The 17,779-nt window shown below is 38.3% G+C and overlaps 1 protein-coding gene across 1 annotated transcript in view; it reads left to right on the top strand.

Moving 5' to 3' along the window:
• The window catches only part of MYO3A (myosin IIIA), a 109,207-nt gene that overhangs the window by 38,728 nt on the left and 52,700 nt on the right, over positions 1-17,779 (top strand). The window contains exons 6-13 of the mRNA XM_088533941.1: positions 2,454-2,530; positions 3,644-3,789; positions 5,407-5,472; positions 6,055-6,210; positions 14,085-14,184; positions 16,027-16,143; positions 17,483-17,587; positions 17,671-17,754. Coding sequence (XP_088390067.1) covers positions 2,454-2,530; positions 3,644-3,789; positions 5,407-5,472; positions 6,055-6,210; positions 14,085-14,184; positions 16,027-16,143; positions 17,483-17,587; positions 17,671-17,754 — 851 coding nt within the window. The remainder of the gene's footprint in view (positions 1-2,453; positions 2,531-3,643; positions 3,790-5,406; positions 5,473-6,054; positions 6,211-14,084; positions 14,185-16,026; positions 16,144-17,482; positions 17,588-17,670; positions 17,755-17,779) is intronic.

The raw sequence follows: 17,779 nt of genomic DNA, 5'->3' as shown, positions 1-17,779 counted from the left end.
CAGCGTGCCAATTTTTGCAATGAAAAGCTTGCATGGTACTCATGGTTATAAGGCTGCTAATAAGAAATTTCCATTTTTTACTAGTAAGCTGTGGCCCGAATATACCAGAAGAAATAAACTGACTTTGTTTTCTTTGCAGCATTTATGCGTATAAAAGCCAGCATGATGTGCATTGGTACTACTAATTCACTTAGTCATTAAGCTGCTCATTTCTTAGGAGAATATTTGATTAGTTCTGCAACAAAGCAGTAGTAAAGGGAATGGGGGAGGAACTCAGTGTTATTATTAGAAAATATACAAGTTAAAAAAGGCTGGCCAGCTGTATGCTTGACTGGTTACTGAAATGCTGGAAGAAATGTTACTAAGTGTGGAATTACATCATCTTTCCCATATATGCAGAAAAAAAAAGCCCAAGGAAATATCATTTGTCATAAGATGTATTTTCCATAAATTGAAATGCCACTTTACTGCTAGAAGTAAAAGAATAAAAAAAATAAACACAAGAGCCTAAAGAAAGTAGAGATGAACTATTCAAATTAAATCAGCATTTTTATTGACATAAAGAAGAAAGGCGGGATGGAGGGAATCCTTCAGTTTGTTTAGTAGTTGCAGTTTAAAGAGAAAAAGCCCTAACAGTACATAGACAGAGAAGACGGTGCACATTAATGTTCCTTTTGTATTTTGCCTCTATCTCCATGTAAAGCTATGATTATTTATAAAATCACATTGGAATAGTAAAAATTTAGTTAGTGCCTTTCTTTCCTGGTGGATCCAAATCCTGGTTCCTACTCCAAGCCTGCAAGAAAGAGTTTGGCAGAGGAGAATTCCATGGCATAAACAAGGGCAGAGGAGGGAGGTGGCTCCTCTCCCTTCAAAGCCAGGGGTCATGCAGTGACGTCACGTTGCATCTTTACCACAGTGACAGACCCGTGATGATGTATTATTCCGCTTTCCTTTCTGAATGATATGTTTTGCTGAGGGTTTGGTAAAACCAGAGACTCCGTGAGCCAGAAGCTGCCCCTCAGAGAACTCCTTGATATAGCAAAAGCCCTTTTTAGCTGAGGTGAGTCATGGCTGATGGGCTTTGGGCTAACACGCACGTTGTCCCACTTTCCATGATGCGAGCAACCATCATGCTGGGTGCTGGACCTTCTGCAGCCAGGAGGAGAGGGTGAGACACTTTCTCAAGCTGGGGAGCTTGGAGGGAGCCAGCCAAAAAAGCAATAACTTTCTGTGTATTTATCTCAAAGATAAATCTCATTTACCAATCAGATTTACCTTCTCACTGCTTTATTTTCAGCGATTATATACTTTTCTGTGATGGACAAATGCAGATTATCTGTGAACAACTTTAGAATAAAAAACAGATGAAATTGTACTGGGAGTTTCATGTTCAGGATAATCAAATGGCATAGGGAGAGTATGAAGTACAAAAGAAAGCAAAACAGCTGAGCTTTAGTGTCAATAAAAATAAGCTTGAAAATTAAATAGAAAAGAGCAGCTTTCTTACCATCCAGCACCTCATATCAGCACCTCAGGATATCCTCTGGCAGATCTCAAACTTAATGATTAATTAATTAATGATTCACAAATCTATTATATTTTAAGAATTGCTTGGCTGAGGGACAGTGTTTCTCTGTGTTATATTCTTGATTTTGCAAACACTGGAAGTATTTCCAATCAATGCTCCAATCAATTTTTCAAGAGAACAAATTGGTGGTGGGCTGTTCTTTATTGCCATGATCGGAAGGTCACCACAGTCCATTAGAATTCCTAATAATCTGATGACTTTTAGTCTAAAACCACAAACATTGGCATTCACTTTCCAGCTCTTGTCCTGAAACAGTTAATTCGTTAAACTATACAGCTCATGTTACAAAGCTGATTTTGCAGGCATTTGGTGTTGCTTTGTAAATGGAGAGACTTCTGTTCTTGCAACAGGTTTTGATGGTGCACTGTTTTATTGTTTCTTTGTTATGGCAAAGCAGATGAGGATAAGTATCTTTCATAATGTTTAATCCAAAATATATAAATAATGAAACAGAGATCTAATTTCAGTACTGAGCTTTAAAGAAAATAAAATATATGATACAGTACTTTTTTCTTAAATACTTTATTGCTCTGATTATTAATTCTGTTTTTATGCTCCTAAAACAGAATGTGGAAAAAATGTAATTAACTAGTCAAAATATAGTCAGATTACTATTGAAACACTTACCTGAGGCTCAATCTTTGTATCTCTGAAATCACTGGAAACAAAGATGTGCAGAACCTGAAGTGCTAAATACCTTAGAGTATTCGGCCTTCAGCAGCGAACTGGAAAGATCCAACTGACATTTGCCAGCAAAGGAAGTTGTAGCATGACAAGAAAAGATGAGGATGGCACCATTCCGAGGGACTGTCTCCAATGGAAATAGCATTTGCTCTGATTTAGCTTCGCTTCGTTCTCCTAGGTGTGTCTGCACAGCTGACCAGCACTCGTCTCCGTCGGAACACGTCCGTGGGCACCCCTTTCTGGATGGCTCCAGAGGTTAGATTTATTTTTCATAACATTTTGTGAGTGGCGTTCGTCCTGCTGCGCTCTGCATTTCTGCTCTTTCTTTGACTTTCTTTGGGATTCCTAGAGCTTTCACCAAATGGGTTACCAATGTCCTTTAAAAAATATTTTAAACCCATTTTGTTACATGTTGGCAAAGATTAAATTAAAGGGGAGTTTATTTTTGAAATTACAAAGAGCAGGAAATGGAATCACTCGTTGAAATGTTTAGGAAGAAAGAATACTGCTAATGATTTTTTCCAACCTTGCATGCTCTGAAACTATGTTCAGGCTTCTCCCTGTGACTGGCAGAAGCCCTGTGATACATTAGCGTTGATTTTGAGTTTGTCCACCTGGAAAATTTCTAACAAAGCTATTAGCAAAAGATGGAAGGAAGAAGTTATTATGAATAAATAAAACATATTATGTGTCTTTGGAGCTTACTGTCTTTTGAAATGTCATGTGCTATAAAATAGATGTTTTAAACTGAAGCAGAAAGTTATGAATAAAGTTATAGCACGTGAAATTACACTGTTTATAGGAAAACCACACTGGAACTAGCTGAGTGAAAAATTCAGGGTTCATCTGGCAGTGTGAAAGAGCTGAAATTTGCTGCAATCCAGTGGCAAGCAAGCTTTGGAAAATTTGGCTTAATTTTGAAGCGGTCAACATAAGGAAACAATGTGATATAGTGAATTCAACTTCTGCTTTCCTGCTTGTTTCATTTGATACAGAGCTGTATGGCTGCATTACTTCTTTTTGCAAGAATACTCCATAGAGCAGGTTGAGTTGCTTTTTCTTCCTCTTCCTGAACCATAGGATGCAGTTTATCATCTTCCACTGGAAATGTCGAGAATTTCCCCCATTTTGTCAGATTAGGTAGCACCTGATCAGACAGCAGTCTGGTGTTCACAAGAGCCATCTTTTCCCTGATTTAAACATTTCTTTTTCAGAAACAGGATGCCTTGACTTGCTAAATGTGTGTAGTTCTGTTAATTTGTATCTCTGTTCAATAAAAGAGTCCTCCAGTTGTGGCTGCATAGTGCTGTGCTCTTAGATTTAGATATTTGATGATCCAATGACCATTCTAATCTTTTACTCTAACAGGTGATTGCCTGTGAGCAGCAGCTAGATAGCTCCTATGATGCCAGATGTGATGCGTGGTCGCTGGGTATTACTGCAATAGAGCTGGGAGATGGAGATCCACCCCTTGCTGATTTGCACCCTATGAGGGCGCTTTTCAAAATACCAAGGTAGTATGATGATATGTTTATTTTTTGCCCAGTTAGTCTGATTTTTTTTTCACTTAACTATTATGTTGTTCACACTTAGACTACATAAATTTCTACAGCTACTTCATATTGTTGTGAATTAGGAGAAGGTTAGAAATACTTTGTCTAGATGTATTTTCTATGGACTCTGCTTCCAGCAGAAACACATGCAGAAGTTCGGAGCTGATGTGGCTATATTCAAGAAAAGGCCCTAGAGCCTTCCCCTACATGGGCTGCTGCCAGGATAAATGAGGACAGGATTCTGCTGAGTTCCACATACTCTGTTAGAATGCATTATTATAGAAACTCACAGTCTGCCAGTTTGTCAGAGACATCACAACTGTTTCCAAGGTTTCTGCTACATCCCTTGAAGATTTATGCTACATCCCCCCCAAACTATCAACTTATGCTGCTTCTGCCTCTTGCAATGTTACTGTGCTCCAGCAGTGTATCTAGCTACTTCTTTTGTGCTGTCTTTGAAACTGGAGGTAGGAGAACCCAAAGTGCCACTTACAGCTTTTACAAGGAGCTCAGTCTCAAAGACAGTAGGTATGACCATACAGCAGTTTGTGGATTTCATTCCAACCATTGACCTAGTTAGTACCACAATAATTAACACCATGTAGCAGATGAGTACTTCATGTTTTTTTGCGGAAAGATACCCAAATTAGCTTAAATTACCATCAGTTGTATTTCAAGAAAACTTGGCTCAATTGGCACTGAAGCAGAGCAGGAGTGCTCTTCTCACCTTCCCCTGCTAGGGAAGGAGCAGTGACAAACTGCCAGGTAGGCCTGAACGGAGGCCTTCAAGAAGACGTCTGGCTTCTACCCTTAAAAATTTTGGGCACCTGCCCTTTCTGCCTATCGGTACCTATTCATTTCATTAAGTAAAATATAGAGGTGCTAGAGTGCATGCATCACTTGAAGAAAAGAAGCTATAAAGATTGAACATAGATAGAAAGAGTCACATCTCTATAGGTCTCTCTCTGTCTCCCTTTTTTTTTTCTTTCTTTCTTTGCTTGTGTCTACACTCAGTGAGAATAGCAGATTTATTTGAGAGGAGGAAGATGGAATTGAATTAATACCTGAAATAAATAATAAATGAAAAGAAGAAAATAGTGTTTATTTTACAGTAGATATGCATTGATATGTATTTAGTTTTTCATTTGACTTCTGATTACCTTCTGATGAAATAATTAAAAAACTAGTTCAATCTGATTTTGTTCAGCAGTCTGATTAATGCAGTAATTCCTTAGAAAATTTGAAAGAGAATTTCTTAAGGAAATTCTGTTTTAAAAGGTATATGGTTTCAGGTTTGAAAAGAGAAAGCGATTGTTAAGTTTCATTTCCTTTATTTGATTAAAAAGTTACAGTAATTCTTAGCTCTGTTTAGTAGATCATCTTGATGTGCTTTCTCCTTTTTAGTTATGTAATGCAGGAGAATCAATGACATGGTATCATCTATCCATGCTTCCTTTTTCCAGTGGAAATCAGTTTTTTTTCAGTGCCCCTTCTAAAATTCATTACTCAATCTTCATTCTCACCTTACTTTTGTCAAGTGAGTAACTTACTAACTCATCATCATACTGACCTTTGCAGGAATCCACCTCCAACATTACAGCAGCCTGAACTGTGGTCATCTGAATTCAATGACTTCATTAATAAGTGAGTAACAACTGAGACCGCTCTACCTGAGTACGGAACATGTGTAAATGTCAAGTGTAAAATTTCTTTGTATCGTCTGTGAAAATCTGTTACTACCAATATTTTACCTTCTTCATTTCCCTAAATTAAAGAAAAAAGCAGAGAGAAATATTTTTATCTTTATTGTTTTTTTTTCCTTTCATTTGTGGATACATAATAAATATGTTTTTATATTAAGCTTTTGGCAAACTCATGGGCTTCAGGTGAAATGTTCCCATGTTTGCCTGACTACTATAATCTATGAACATGAATGCTTCAATTGAGGTGTAATCAGCATATGCTCTCCTAGTTTAAAACCCCATTTTTTAACACATGTAATGTTTCTGATATTCTTTCTAGTAGTGCTTTAGAGAATGTTTAGATTTAAAATGCAACAATTTAACTCCTTGGCCCCAGCTATTTTGTGAAACCTTTCAGTTTAGAGCTGTGGTGATTAGATAAATATCTCATTATAGAGTACAAAAAAAACTGTAAACTGTAGACAAGTGTTTTGAAACCTAACAGTGAACCCTGAATGATCATACACTTTTTCTGCCAGTACAGGTGCTTGACTAAAGATTATGAGAAGCGCCCAACAGTATCCAGTCTTTTGCAGCATGATTTTATTAAGCAAATTGAAGGAAAGGAAAACATGTTACAAAGGCAACTCATGGAATTTATTGATGTTCATCAGCAAATGGGAGTCACTGAAAAGGCAAGGTACCTGAATTATTTTCCTATCAGCTAAAACTATACCAGTTGGAAGAGTTTTGGTACCTGCATGATTTCAGAATGGTTACTACTCAGGGAAAAAATGATCTCACATACCTTTAGCTGACTAAGAAATAATGAGCTTATTCATGGGGTCTCCCAAAAGAAGCAATATAAAAAGGCACGATGATTCACACGTGGGACGAGACAGTTTTTAGAAGTGCCTCTTATTTCTCCTGTGACTAAACACAGATTAGGATCCTAGCTTTCAGAAAGCTAAGCTTAGGTGCAATGAATCATAGAATCATAGAATCATAGAATGCTTAGGGTTGGAAGGGACCTCTAGAGATCATCTAGTCCAACCCCCCTGCATACGCAGGGACACCTAGAGCACGTGGCACAGGACTGCATCCAATGTCCTGAATGTTCTGTTACATTTGCAGTCAGTTAATTTTTAGTTTAAGCAACTGTGCTTAAACCAACCAAGAAAATAAAACAAAAACAATGACAAAAAAAAACCCACAAAAGAACCCCACAGATTCCTGCAAGAGTTGGATGCTACTAACTGAAAACAGTGGTACCAGATGTTGTTTCGAAAATTTAAGAATATTTATTAAAACTAAAAACTCCCATGTCTTATGGATTAGTTACTTTCTTCAACTAGCATTTAGTAACATCAATTCTTCATAAATGGCTTAGGCTGATGTCTTTTATTTAAAATAACTGAAAATGGCTTGACTCAATATTGCAATTTAAGAAAAAATCCACTACATCTAAGGAATGCGTCAGATGTGAAATGTAGTAGATTAGCATTGATGTATTATTGGTGTGTTTTCTTTCATGCTTTGAGGATGATAGACTTTTTTTTTAACGGAACATAATATTTAAAAGACCATTTTAATTATCAGTTGTATGAGAAGAAGGAAAAAAAACTAAAACACTCCTCGTATGGTAGCAGTAAATACAGAAGTCTTCAGTTCTGATCTTGGAGAAATTTCTGATTTGCTCTTTATCTTTTGAGGATAATAGTAATAATATATTAAAAATAATGATTTAAATTTTTGTTTGACTCAGTAGAAGTGTACGTGGAATGAGTAGTAGTTTCTCTTGCCTGGCATTTCAGTAAAAACCTATGCAGTTGGCTTAAATTTAAGCATCAGGCTGGATTTGTATGTTCTACATGGCACAGAATTGCCGTCTGCTTACTCCAGAAAGACTGTGGAACTGCAAAAAGCCTGAGCTCAGAACTGAGCCTGAATCTGTGCACGGTAAATTATGTCAGTGTGAGTCTGCATAGAAGTACCATGCAAATTTGATTCAAGGTTAAAACATAGGCTATGTAATGATTGGTCACCTGAGTCTCATCTTAAAATCTCCTGGCTTCCTTTTCTTGATTATCCTGTTCTGGGACCACGTTTATGCTGTTTTGTTGAGGTCCTGTTGTAGAATTCCTGAACTTTTTTCAGTTGCTGGAAGCTGGCCTTATAAATCAGCCTTCTGTTCTCCAGCTTTTCCTCTCTTTCAGTCCGAATTTGATGATGTAGCTCTCCTATTTGCTGTCATTGGAGAGGCAGGTATTTTACGGCATGAAAAAAATGCACTTGAGAGTTCCTAGGCCACCATGTATGTAATGATTTATCAGTGGACATAGCCTATAAACTCAAGAAAATTGGTAATGTGTACTTAGAGTTGAAAGTTCCAGAGAAATCCAATTAGTTTCTCATTATCCATTTCAAAAGAAAAGAGTAGAAGGCCTGAAAGTTAAAAGCTGAGAAGCAGTCACTCAGCTTTCTTAGGTGCACAATTGCTGTGTCCCAATTTCATCATCTTCACCTGATTTTGGAGGTATACCTTGGCTCTGGTTGTGTTCTACTGTAGAAGTCTGTTGTTAGATTTATGATCTTATGTTTTGCTTGCTAAATGTATCCTCAAATCCAGTCCTTGCACATCTGTGTTTGTTTAGGAAGGGTGATGTAATGTCTAGCTGTAGTGTGGAGCCACCTTGGAATCATTTCCATTAGCACCACTGTTCCTGTGGCCACCTATGAGTCACTGAGACATTAGGCCATTGCACTGGGCCCTCTGAAGCTCCTAGTTATTGTTACCTAGCAAAGATGAACCTAACTTTGGATCACTGTGCAACCTTTCCAAGCACCTAGAAAGAGAAGCAGAGCTCCCAGGCTGTTGAGCTAGGCAGATCTCAGCTTAGCTCTTTTAAACTGCCCATGCCATAGACTTGTTCCACCCTTGATGAAGATAGGGTTCCTGGGGACTGAAAGAGAGATAATGTCACTCCTACTATTGTCAAAGAGGTCAGGAAGGTGGATCCAAGAAACTACAGACCACTCAGCCTCACTTTGGTACCTGGGGAGGTTATGGAGCAACTAATCCTGGATACTATTAGCAGAAACATGAAGGGCAGGAAGGTGTTTGAAAGTAGTTGCATTGATTTTTAAAGGGGAGATGGTGCTTAACTGACCTGATAGACTCCTGTGATGGAATGACTGATTTGGTAGATGGAGAGTAGTGCGTGTTGTTCACTTTTACTTTATTGTGGTTTTTGACAGTCTCCCATAACATCCTCGTAGATGAGCTGATAAAGTGTGGAATGCAACAGTGGTCAGTGAGGTGTACTGAAAACTGGCTGAACTGCTGGGATGAGAGGGTTGTGTTCATACCTGGAGACTAGTCCCTCCTGGTATACCCTGCGTGTGGGTACTGGCCAGTATTGCTTGCATCTTCATTAATTCAGTGAGACTGAATGCACCTCCAGCAAGTTAGCAGGTAATGCAAAAAAATGTGAGAAGTTCTGGATACAGCAGCTGGTTGTGCTTCCATTCAGAGGGACCTCACAGACTGGGGAACAGGGCCAAGAGGAATCTCATGAAGTTCAGCAAAGGGAAGTGCCAAGTTCTGCACATGGTGAGGAACAACCCCATGCTCAAGTACTGGCTGGAGGGTGATTGGCTGGAAAGCGACTTTGTAGAAAAGGCTCTGGGGGTCCTGGTGGACAACAAATTGAATATGAGACAGAAATGGGCCCTTCTGGCAAAGAAAACCAACAGCCTCCAGGGCTACGATGTTTTGCCAGCAGGTGGTGGGAGGTGATCCTTCCTCTTCTTAAACTGACGAGACCCATCAGGAGTGCTGTCTCCAATTCTGGGCTCCACGATGCAGGATGGACACAGCATTTGGCTTCTTACTGAAGTGTAAATTCATTGTGAGTGGAGTCATTTTCACCAGTAGGGCCCTGGGCTTCAGTAAAGATTGCCTTATCATGGTGGATGGCAAGAAAAGCCTATTTCAATGTTTAATATCACAAGATGGTGTTTGTCTGTTTTCAGAGTGGTTCATGACTCATTATCTTCTAGATACTTCTTTTCTTCAGTCTTTTCAGGCTAACTGTTTGAACTAACTGTCGAAAAAAGTAATTTCCATTACATCCTGGTAGGATGATCTTGAGATTTTGTACAAATAAATTTCATGCCATCCCATATCTGCTACTCCAGTCTTCGGGACCACCTATCTCAAGTATTCCAATTCCTTTCTATATTGATGACGACACAAAAAGCGTGATGATAGCATTTATATTGGGATTTTTAACAAAATATAAGAAAAAAAATCTATTATGAAGAAGCAATAACGTTACATAGTCCTGATAGTTTTGACACTTACGTTACATGGACCTGATAGTTTTGGCACCCTTTGGCACTGCTTAATTTTCCTCTCCTTTTTAGCTGGTCCCTCAATCCCATACTAATAATATGACTCTTACAAAAATTCCACTGTAGACATTAAAATTTATAATTGGTGATCAAAATATTTTTTAGCCATGAGTGATGCGACATGTACTCAAAACTATTCTAAAAGTACACTTCTTGCTCGGCCAAGTGAGAAAAAAATGCATTGTTAAGGGTTTTATTTTCCAACAGAAATAACTGTCTTTGAAATGGCCTTCAGAACTGCCGCATTTACACCTGACAGTCAGGCTTGTAATACTTCTATCTTGAGTTGTTTACCTGTCCTAATCTTAACTGCTTTTATAATATTATCTGTAGAAATACGCAATGATTTGTATAGCTTGTATTTCCTGGGAATTATGACTCATTGCTGAATGAGCTGCATACATGAAGGATATTTGCTGCACCTAGATTTCAGCAAGTGACTCTGGTCCCCAGTTTAAGAGGCTGATCTTTATAAGTCCTCTAAGAAAGTATAGGAAAGAGACTCGTTCTGCTTCAAGATTATTCTGAGCAAGGAGTTTTGAGTGAGCTGAGTTGCCCCCTAAGAGTTTGTCCTGCATTGACCGTGTAGGGATAGCACTGAAATTTAGTGACAAGGTGTTAAACAGCTGCTCCGTTTAACTATTTAGAAACACCAGAGAGGTAAGTTCATAGCAATTTGTGTACAACATGCTTAAGGGTGGTTGTGAATTTATTCACTAATATTAAAAGCAGGGAGAAATTCGTAGTTGCATCCCATGGCTTTTCTTGATTTACAGCCCTAACTTCTGTGGCTTATTTTCTGGGTATTCTCTCTCCCTCTGACTCATCTTGTCAGTTGAAATCAGCTGAGAGCAATCCCTCCAGCTAAGTTCTGCAGTGAGTAGTAGACAACTCACTACTAGTAATGTAGCCTGTGGCTGTAGTGTAGAGATCACCACATGAGCTTCACAAAGGATAAGAGGAGCAGAGTAAATTAGCTCACAGAGTCACTGTGCTGACTTGTTCAGGGTCATCATACAAAGTCTGCAATAAAGCGGGGGATTAAGCCAGAGATGCTGACTTCTAAACTAATCTTTGAACACTTCAAGTCGCTTCTTCCTCTACTCTGTAACTCGGTAGCAGCTTTGTTATACCAACAAGAAGTACTTTGAGGATACTCCTTTGTAAAGTGGCTATGCTGCAAACGGATCTTGGATTTTAGAAGCAATTCAGAGTAATCTGGCAGCACAGACCTCCCACCGTGGGCCTACAGAGTAAGTAGGTCTCCAGTCTCACATGCCTCTTGCATATACACATTGCTTTAGCAGAGCAGGACATGGTTCCAGTTTCTTTCCAGGACCTTCTGGGAGGAATTCTCTGCAGCTGCTATTTCACAGTAGCATCAGTCAACTTGCTGAGAAAGTGATTTAGCCTGCAGGTAGGATGCCTCATGGCATCGCTCACTTCAGGAGCTTCCGCAGACTCTTCTGGTACTTAGATACTTCTTAGATACTTCTGATGCTTAGAGCATGGTCCTGACTCATGAGGGCAGTAAGGAAACAATGTCAAAGAGTACTTTTAGAAATATCCTGTTTGCTCAGTTAAAAACACATATTTTTTGTCCTGAATTTTGTCAGGTATGCAGCCCTTTCTTGAGCCTCTTATAAAGCAGTGGTGGTGTGCATTTTTGCAGAGCATGGTATGCCAGCATAGTCTTTGGCAAACAGACTGTGCTGAGCAGCATATGACTCAACTGGCCAGTCAGGGACCAAGTCTGAACCCAAAGCTCTGTGATTCTGTTTGGCAGCACTGTGCTCTCAACAAGATTGCCTGTATTAAACTCATGCTACGAAATCTCCTAAACACAGTGAGCAAAATATTGTCTGTTTTGCTCTGGAGTCTATCTGTACATTGCACCAGGTTTAGGTACAAATTTTACATAGATATATTACAAGACCAGAGTTTTGTTTTAATGTATTTCAATAGACTCATCTGTTGCAGATGGAATTTTGATTTTAAAAGTGAATTAAAATGGCTCTGTGCAGCCTCTAGAAAAAAAAATCAACAGCAATGACTGATCCTGTACAGATCAGTACAGCTTCTGTACAGCCTCTTTTCTATTCTTCACTTACAGTTATATTTGTAACTGCTGGAAGGGGTACAGCTGTTTCCAACTTCATGTGACAAAAAACTTGATTATTTTTAATGTTGGCTTTACTGCCAGACTAAGGCTAGTCCTTTTCTTGTCGCTTTTTAGTTTGTAGATGATTCTTGAACTAGTTTGGCAGTATTCAACAGGGCATCGTGACTCATGCTTCCTTTTTCATGGTATTTTTGGAACTATCAGAAATCTTTTAAACACACTCTGACAATTTGAAGAAGAAAAAGCTGCTGTTGCCTCATTTTGATTTAATTGAATCTTGAAAGATAAGGATGAAGGGAAAGAATGTGCAGGGGGATGCAAAGAAACAACGCTGCATTGACTCATATTTTCAGTCCATATTGGGTTGATACATCTGGCCTTTAGCTGCTTGATTTGCTTGTTGAACATGGCTGTAGGATTTAATGCCTCCAACAAATAATTTCTGTACAAAACAGAGTAGCATATTTATTTCAGTTCACAATGTCCATGTGCATGATGATAATGAAATTTCAGCATTGATGTCAACAGCACTGATGTGTTCAGGTTTTTTTTAGTGGTTGGAGTTTTCGCAAGTGAAGCAGGATAACTGCCCTTGAGGGGTCTGTGCCCTTTGACAACAAAGCAGAAAAATATTATGTGTTCTGCAAATCTGCCTCTGCTGTTCTCTGAAAACAGAGAATATAATCTGGTTTAACAAGCACTAGTGTTCTCGTAATGTCAGCTGAACAGGATTGCATGAGAATCAATTTTATGTAATTAAACTTCTCTGGCATAAATAGAGATCATTTTCTTAAAGGGAGAAAAAAAAGAAAATGTTCAAAAAGAAAGTATTCATGACCAGAGTTTTCTCCTTCCTTCCTGCAAAGCTGAAATAAATCTTAGGAAATACCACCCTCTCACTGAGGCAGTAAGATTTTTTTTAAAAAAAAGTATTTGGTGTGTGACATTCCCACTAGAAATTGTAAATATAATTTGACAGATGTCTTGTTTTGGGTCTTCCTTGGGCAAAGGGAAAAATAGAACAGCAGAGCTTAAACCAATACTGCAGTTCCCTCATCTTTCCCTCCCGTAAGTGTCAATAAGTCCTTCTCAAAGTCAAACTTATATAGATGCATCCTCTGACACAAAATGACCTTCATGCAGAAACAAAAAAGAAATTGTTTTATCCAAATCTAAAATTTAAACTGAGCCTGTTAAAAAAGGATAGAGGGATAGATAGAAGTAAGGGGTATAAAAGGGCAAGATTTCTGTTGAGGGTTTAGGATTATCTGCAGCTCTGGTCTGCATGCAGTTATACACCCGTTAGCTGGTAAATGCAAATCAAGAAGTAGCAGAAAACACAGGGCTGAAAAGTTAATTTAAATTTTAAATTGAAAGTTTTGGAAATTTTGAAGTGTTTCCTTGTTTGGTACATTAGTTTTCTTGTAGAATCCAAGAAAATTCTTTTTAGACAGTATGTGTATCATTTATGATAGAGATTCATTAGCATTTGCCTGCAGTGTGACCATCTCAGATGGGATTTAAAGCACTGTCCTTACTGACCTACAAATCTTTCCATCCTAAATGCTTCATCTACATCATTCTTGCCATATTATTCCATTATACACCCCTAATTTTGTCTTATCCAGAGTGTTGATTCAAGTCATTTTTCTTTTTGCCCTAGACTTTTTTCAAAAGTGCTGGTGTTAAACTGTAGTGTGCTTTATAACTATGTGTATGTTTCTTGTTTTCCCCTCATAGTGCATATCTTCTGTCCTGCAGCTGATGCAGGGATGTGATCATGCAGAAATCTGTGAATGTAAAATGTAAAAGTTCTTCATGGTGTCAGTTGGGGGATCAGAATGAATTGGTCAAATCCAAATGTACCACATCAAAATATTTTATATTGTCTTGTTATTAACTGTTCATATGTTTGAATTCAGAAGAACAGAAAGCTGGAATATTTTGACTGAATCATTTTCAAGGTATTTACAGATGCAGGATCTACTGAGTGTTTTCTTACTTTAAGAAGCTGTATGTCTGTCTTTCTTTTCTAGATTTGAACGTATTCATACAAAGAAAGGGAACTACAGTAAGTCACTAGTTTCAAACCAGGAAGAGGTAGATGATTTAGCGACCTTGGAAGTACTGGATGAGGTAAGATGCTTGCACTTTTTCCAATTTTCCTGAAGAGTTCAGGGATCAGGTGGAATTAAAATACGCTGGTAAGGTATTGATTTTCAAGTTCAGCAGTGTTGCACTTCTACAGTAGAAGTGTCACTGGTATAATGACATTTTACCAGTTTATAGCATATGCTTTGGATGAGATTTGTTGGAGTGGTTTCAACTCAATGCTAAAAGATCCTCTGCAGTTAAAGAAAGCTTTGGACTGTGCAGTGTTATGGCACCATTTGGTTAACTGGATCAATACTACTAGATTTTAATCCGGCTAGATATCTAGTTGTTAGTGATCTGTTAACTTGAAATTTGTCCAACTTCAAGAACAAGCACCTTCTCACTTGTTGCTTAGACATCTAGGGTTCTCCAGAAGTAGCTTCCCATAATTTACAAGTTGGGTTCTTTCTGACTTTGATGTGGAGATCTATTGAGATCACTTTATTTCAGATGAGGCTTGGGCCCTAGCTATGCTTTCTGTTGATCACAAAATTTTTGATGCAGATATAACTGGTTGGTCTAAACCTGAAGTCCACGGTAAGTGGGGCAGCATGCATACAAGGAGGAGGGAAGTCTGCTGTGGTTATAGCTCTATGCTTCAAAAGCAGAAAGACGAATTAGGCCGTAGCTCTTTATCTTTAGGTCTTAGAGACAAACAGTGGTTACAAACATCTGTCATCCTTCCTCTACTGAGCTGTTCATGAACTGTTATAATTCTGTTCACATACAAGTAGCAACTTCTCAGAATTAGCTCCTGTATGCAAAACCTTCTTTCCGTTTAAGTAGGCTCACCAGAGGAGCAAAGCAGGAGACATTACAAGATTTTGACTATAGGTACAAGAAATTACTTGAAATTACCTTAAATCTCCCCTAACAAAAAAAAAAAAAAAAAAGATGTGAACTGGGCCATAGCCAAAGCAAGGTATGGTTCAGAACCAGAAAGAGAAGATTGTATCAAGTCAGCAGAAAGCCTAAAACTAGGGTTTCATTTTGATGCTTTCCTGTGCAGGTAGTGCAACTTTTTTCAGCTGCACCGCATTAAGCAAAACACAGTGCGCATCACTGTGAACAGACGGAGGTGGATGGAAAGCAATGCTTTTTGTATTCCTCTGCTCCAATGGAAATAAGGCCTAAGCATTTTCATGTGTAACTCAGAATAGTCTAAGGGCTGCTCCAGATTTCTTCAGCCAGAGCTATGGCTTGTTTTGATTGGAAAGATCAGCAGGAAGTATCATCCCAGCTCTATATATAGATGAGACTGAGGAAAACTACATCAAGAAGTTAAGTATGCCTCTCATGAGTCCCTCCTTGTTTTTGGGAGCACTTGTTTTGCGCATCAAAAAAAGAGTCACAAGAGAGACTGCTGTAAATGTAGGAACATATTTATCTGCTTACACTGATAGAAGCAGTTAAAACAGTTAAAGATCTAACTTAGAATAAGTGAGAGTAATCCGAGACATGTTGCAATGGCAGATAAGAATTTAAGCACATAGCTCTTGCCTTATTAGTTATATGAAGTTGTAGAGTTAGGATTTTAGACAGGACCATCACATATAAGCATTTGATTGGTTGAATTAAACACTACTTACTAGTTAATATTTCTGTCGCCACTTGGAGATCTGTAAATATGTATTGTTCAAATTCAGTTTGGACACAAGAAATTATGAATGCCACTTTGAAAATAGCAGTCACTTGTGATCTAGATGATATGTATTCTTGACTACTAGTATCTGCCCTTTCTCTCCTCCTCACTATTATTTTATACATTTTTTTCCTAATATTTTTTTCTCCTAAGAAACAATAATTCAATTCTTTCTCCATCAGAATACAGTAACGGAGCAGTTGCAGAAGGGTTATGCGAAGGACCAGATCTACACATATGTAGGGGACATCCTCATTGCTGTCAATCCATTTCGGAACATAGACATCTATTCTTCACAGGTGTGAAAGTCTAGGTTTGGTTTTTTTCTTCTACACATGCTGATTTCCAGTAAAGTATGAATGTTCATGTTAAGTATGAAGTAATATTGTTCTTGATAATTTGAGTTTACTGTGAACAACAGAGTTACAGATACAATTGCCCTGTCTGTAACATGCCGGCACACATCCTTATGTGCTGAATTTCAGCCTAGAAATGAGACACTCCTGGAAAAGGTTAATCTCTGGTACCTTTGTGTCTGCAGTGTAGAATATGTAGAAGATCGTGTTTAAAGTTTAGATAGCTACATATGAACTAGTCATTCATTACATTTAGTAGAAATTGTTGTTCCAATGTTTATCTTTGATTTTAGGATAAGCTAGGTTGACTAGAACTTCACTACATTTAATTGAAGCCAAGGGCAACTAGTTTGCAAGTAGCATGTGTACATATCTGTACATTTATATAAGTAGATCTTACCCACTCACATAAACATAAATATGAAGTGTTACGTATTCACAAAAATACTCCTACTTATGCAAAAAGAACAGTGAAGTTATGAACTCCCCAAAATTTAGGTCATATCATTTGCTGAAGAATTATGTGCTAACATACTGCATATCTGAAAGAGGACTCGATTACCTTGTTTAGCTTTGTTCTGCAGGTGACCAAAACAGAGTTAACACTGTTTTACATCAGTGTTAACAACAACAACAAAAAGTAGCCCTAATGTATTGTGCCTTTAAGGAAGCAGAGTTTTTGTTTTGTCCTCCGTGGTGTGTTTTTCTGAAATGGAAGAGACTTGGGCAGGTTATCCTGTCTTATAATTGGAGAGAGTCTAAAAACAGCAAAAAAGATGCCATTTTTCACTTAAAATAGAGAGGTCAGTGTATCTTTTGCTCATGGCAGAGAGGCATTCTCTGAAGAATCTCATTACAAAAGTTGCATAGCTGAAAGGTCGCACAGACCATTCTTGTGCCATTCCTGTGCATCCTCAGTAACATGACTTTACATGGCTGTGTGTCTCAGGGGGAAAAGGGAACATTTCTCCTCCTCCACTTTCCATGCAGAACTTTACCAGATCAGAAGTAATTTTTGCTCTAATTATTCAAATTTCATAGCATGGGTAGGGTTGACATGATACAAAATTGTTTGCTCTTTTTAAGTAGCTCCTCCAACACTAAATACATACAGATCCATGACACAGGTAGTTAAGTAATAGGACACTCACGTGGAAAGCATCACTACCAGCAAGCTCAGCATGCTGTCCACTAATTGGTAAATAGAACAAAATTCAGTGAAGTTGTGCAAAAGAAGATGTGAAGGCGACAGAGGTAATGTTTTTATTTTTCTCACACTTAGCATTCCAAACTCTATATTGGAGCCAAACGGACTGCCAACCCTCCTCATATTTTTGCTGTTGCTGATATAGGATATCAGTCCATGGTGACATACAACTCAGATCAGGTAAAGATCAAGTATCATATTTATACCTTTTGCAGGCTGAGATATATGCAGTGAGCTCAAACTCATGCTCTTGTCCTCTACAGTGTATCGTTATTTCTGGAGAAAGTGGAGCTGGTAAGACACAAAGCGCCCATCTTCTGGTTCAGCAGCTCACTGTCCTGGGCAAGGTATGTTTCAAAGGGGATGTGCCTG

The sequence above is a fragment of the Tinamus guttatus genome, unplaced genomic scaffold, assembly GCF_059628265.1.
Source record: "Tinamus guttatus ecotype Peru unplaced genomic scaffold, ASM5962826v1 Tinamus_guttatus_pri_ptg000530l, whole genome shotgun sequence".
NCBI lineage: Eukaryota > Metazoa > Chordata > Aves > Tinamiformes > Tinamidae > Tinamus > Tinamus guttatus.
This window is presented reverse-complemented; position numbering and strand designations above follow the sequence as displayed.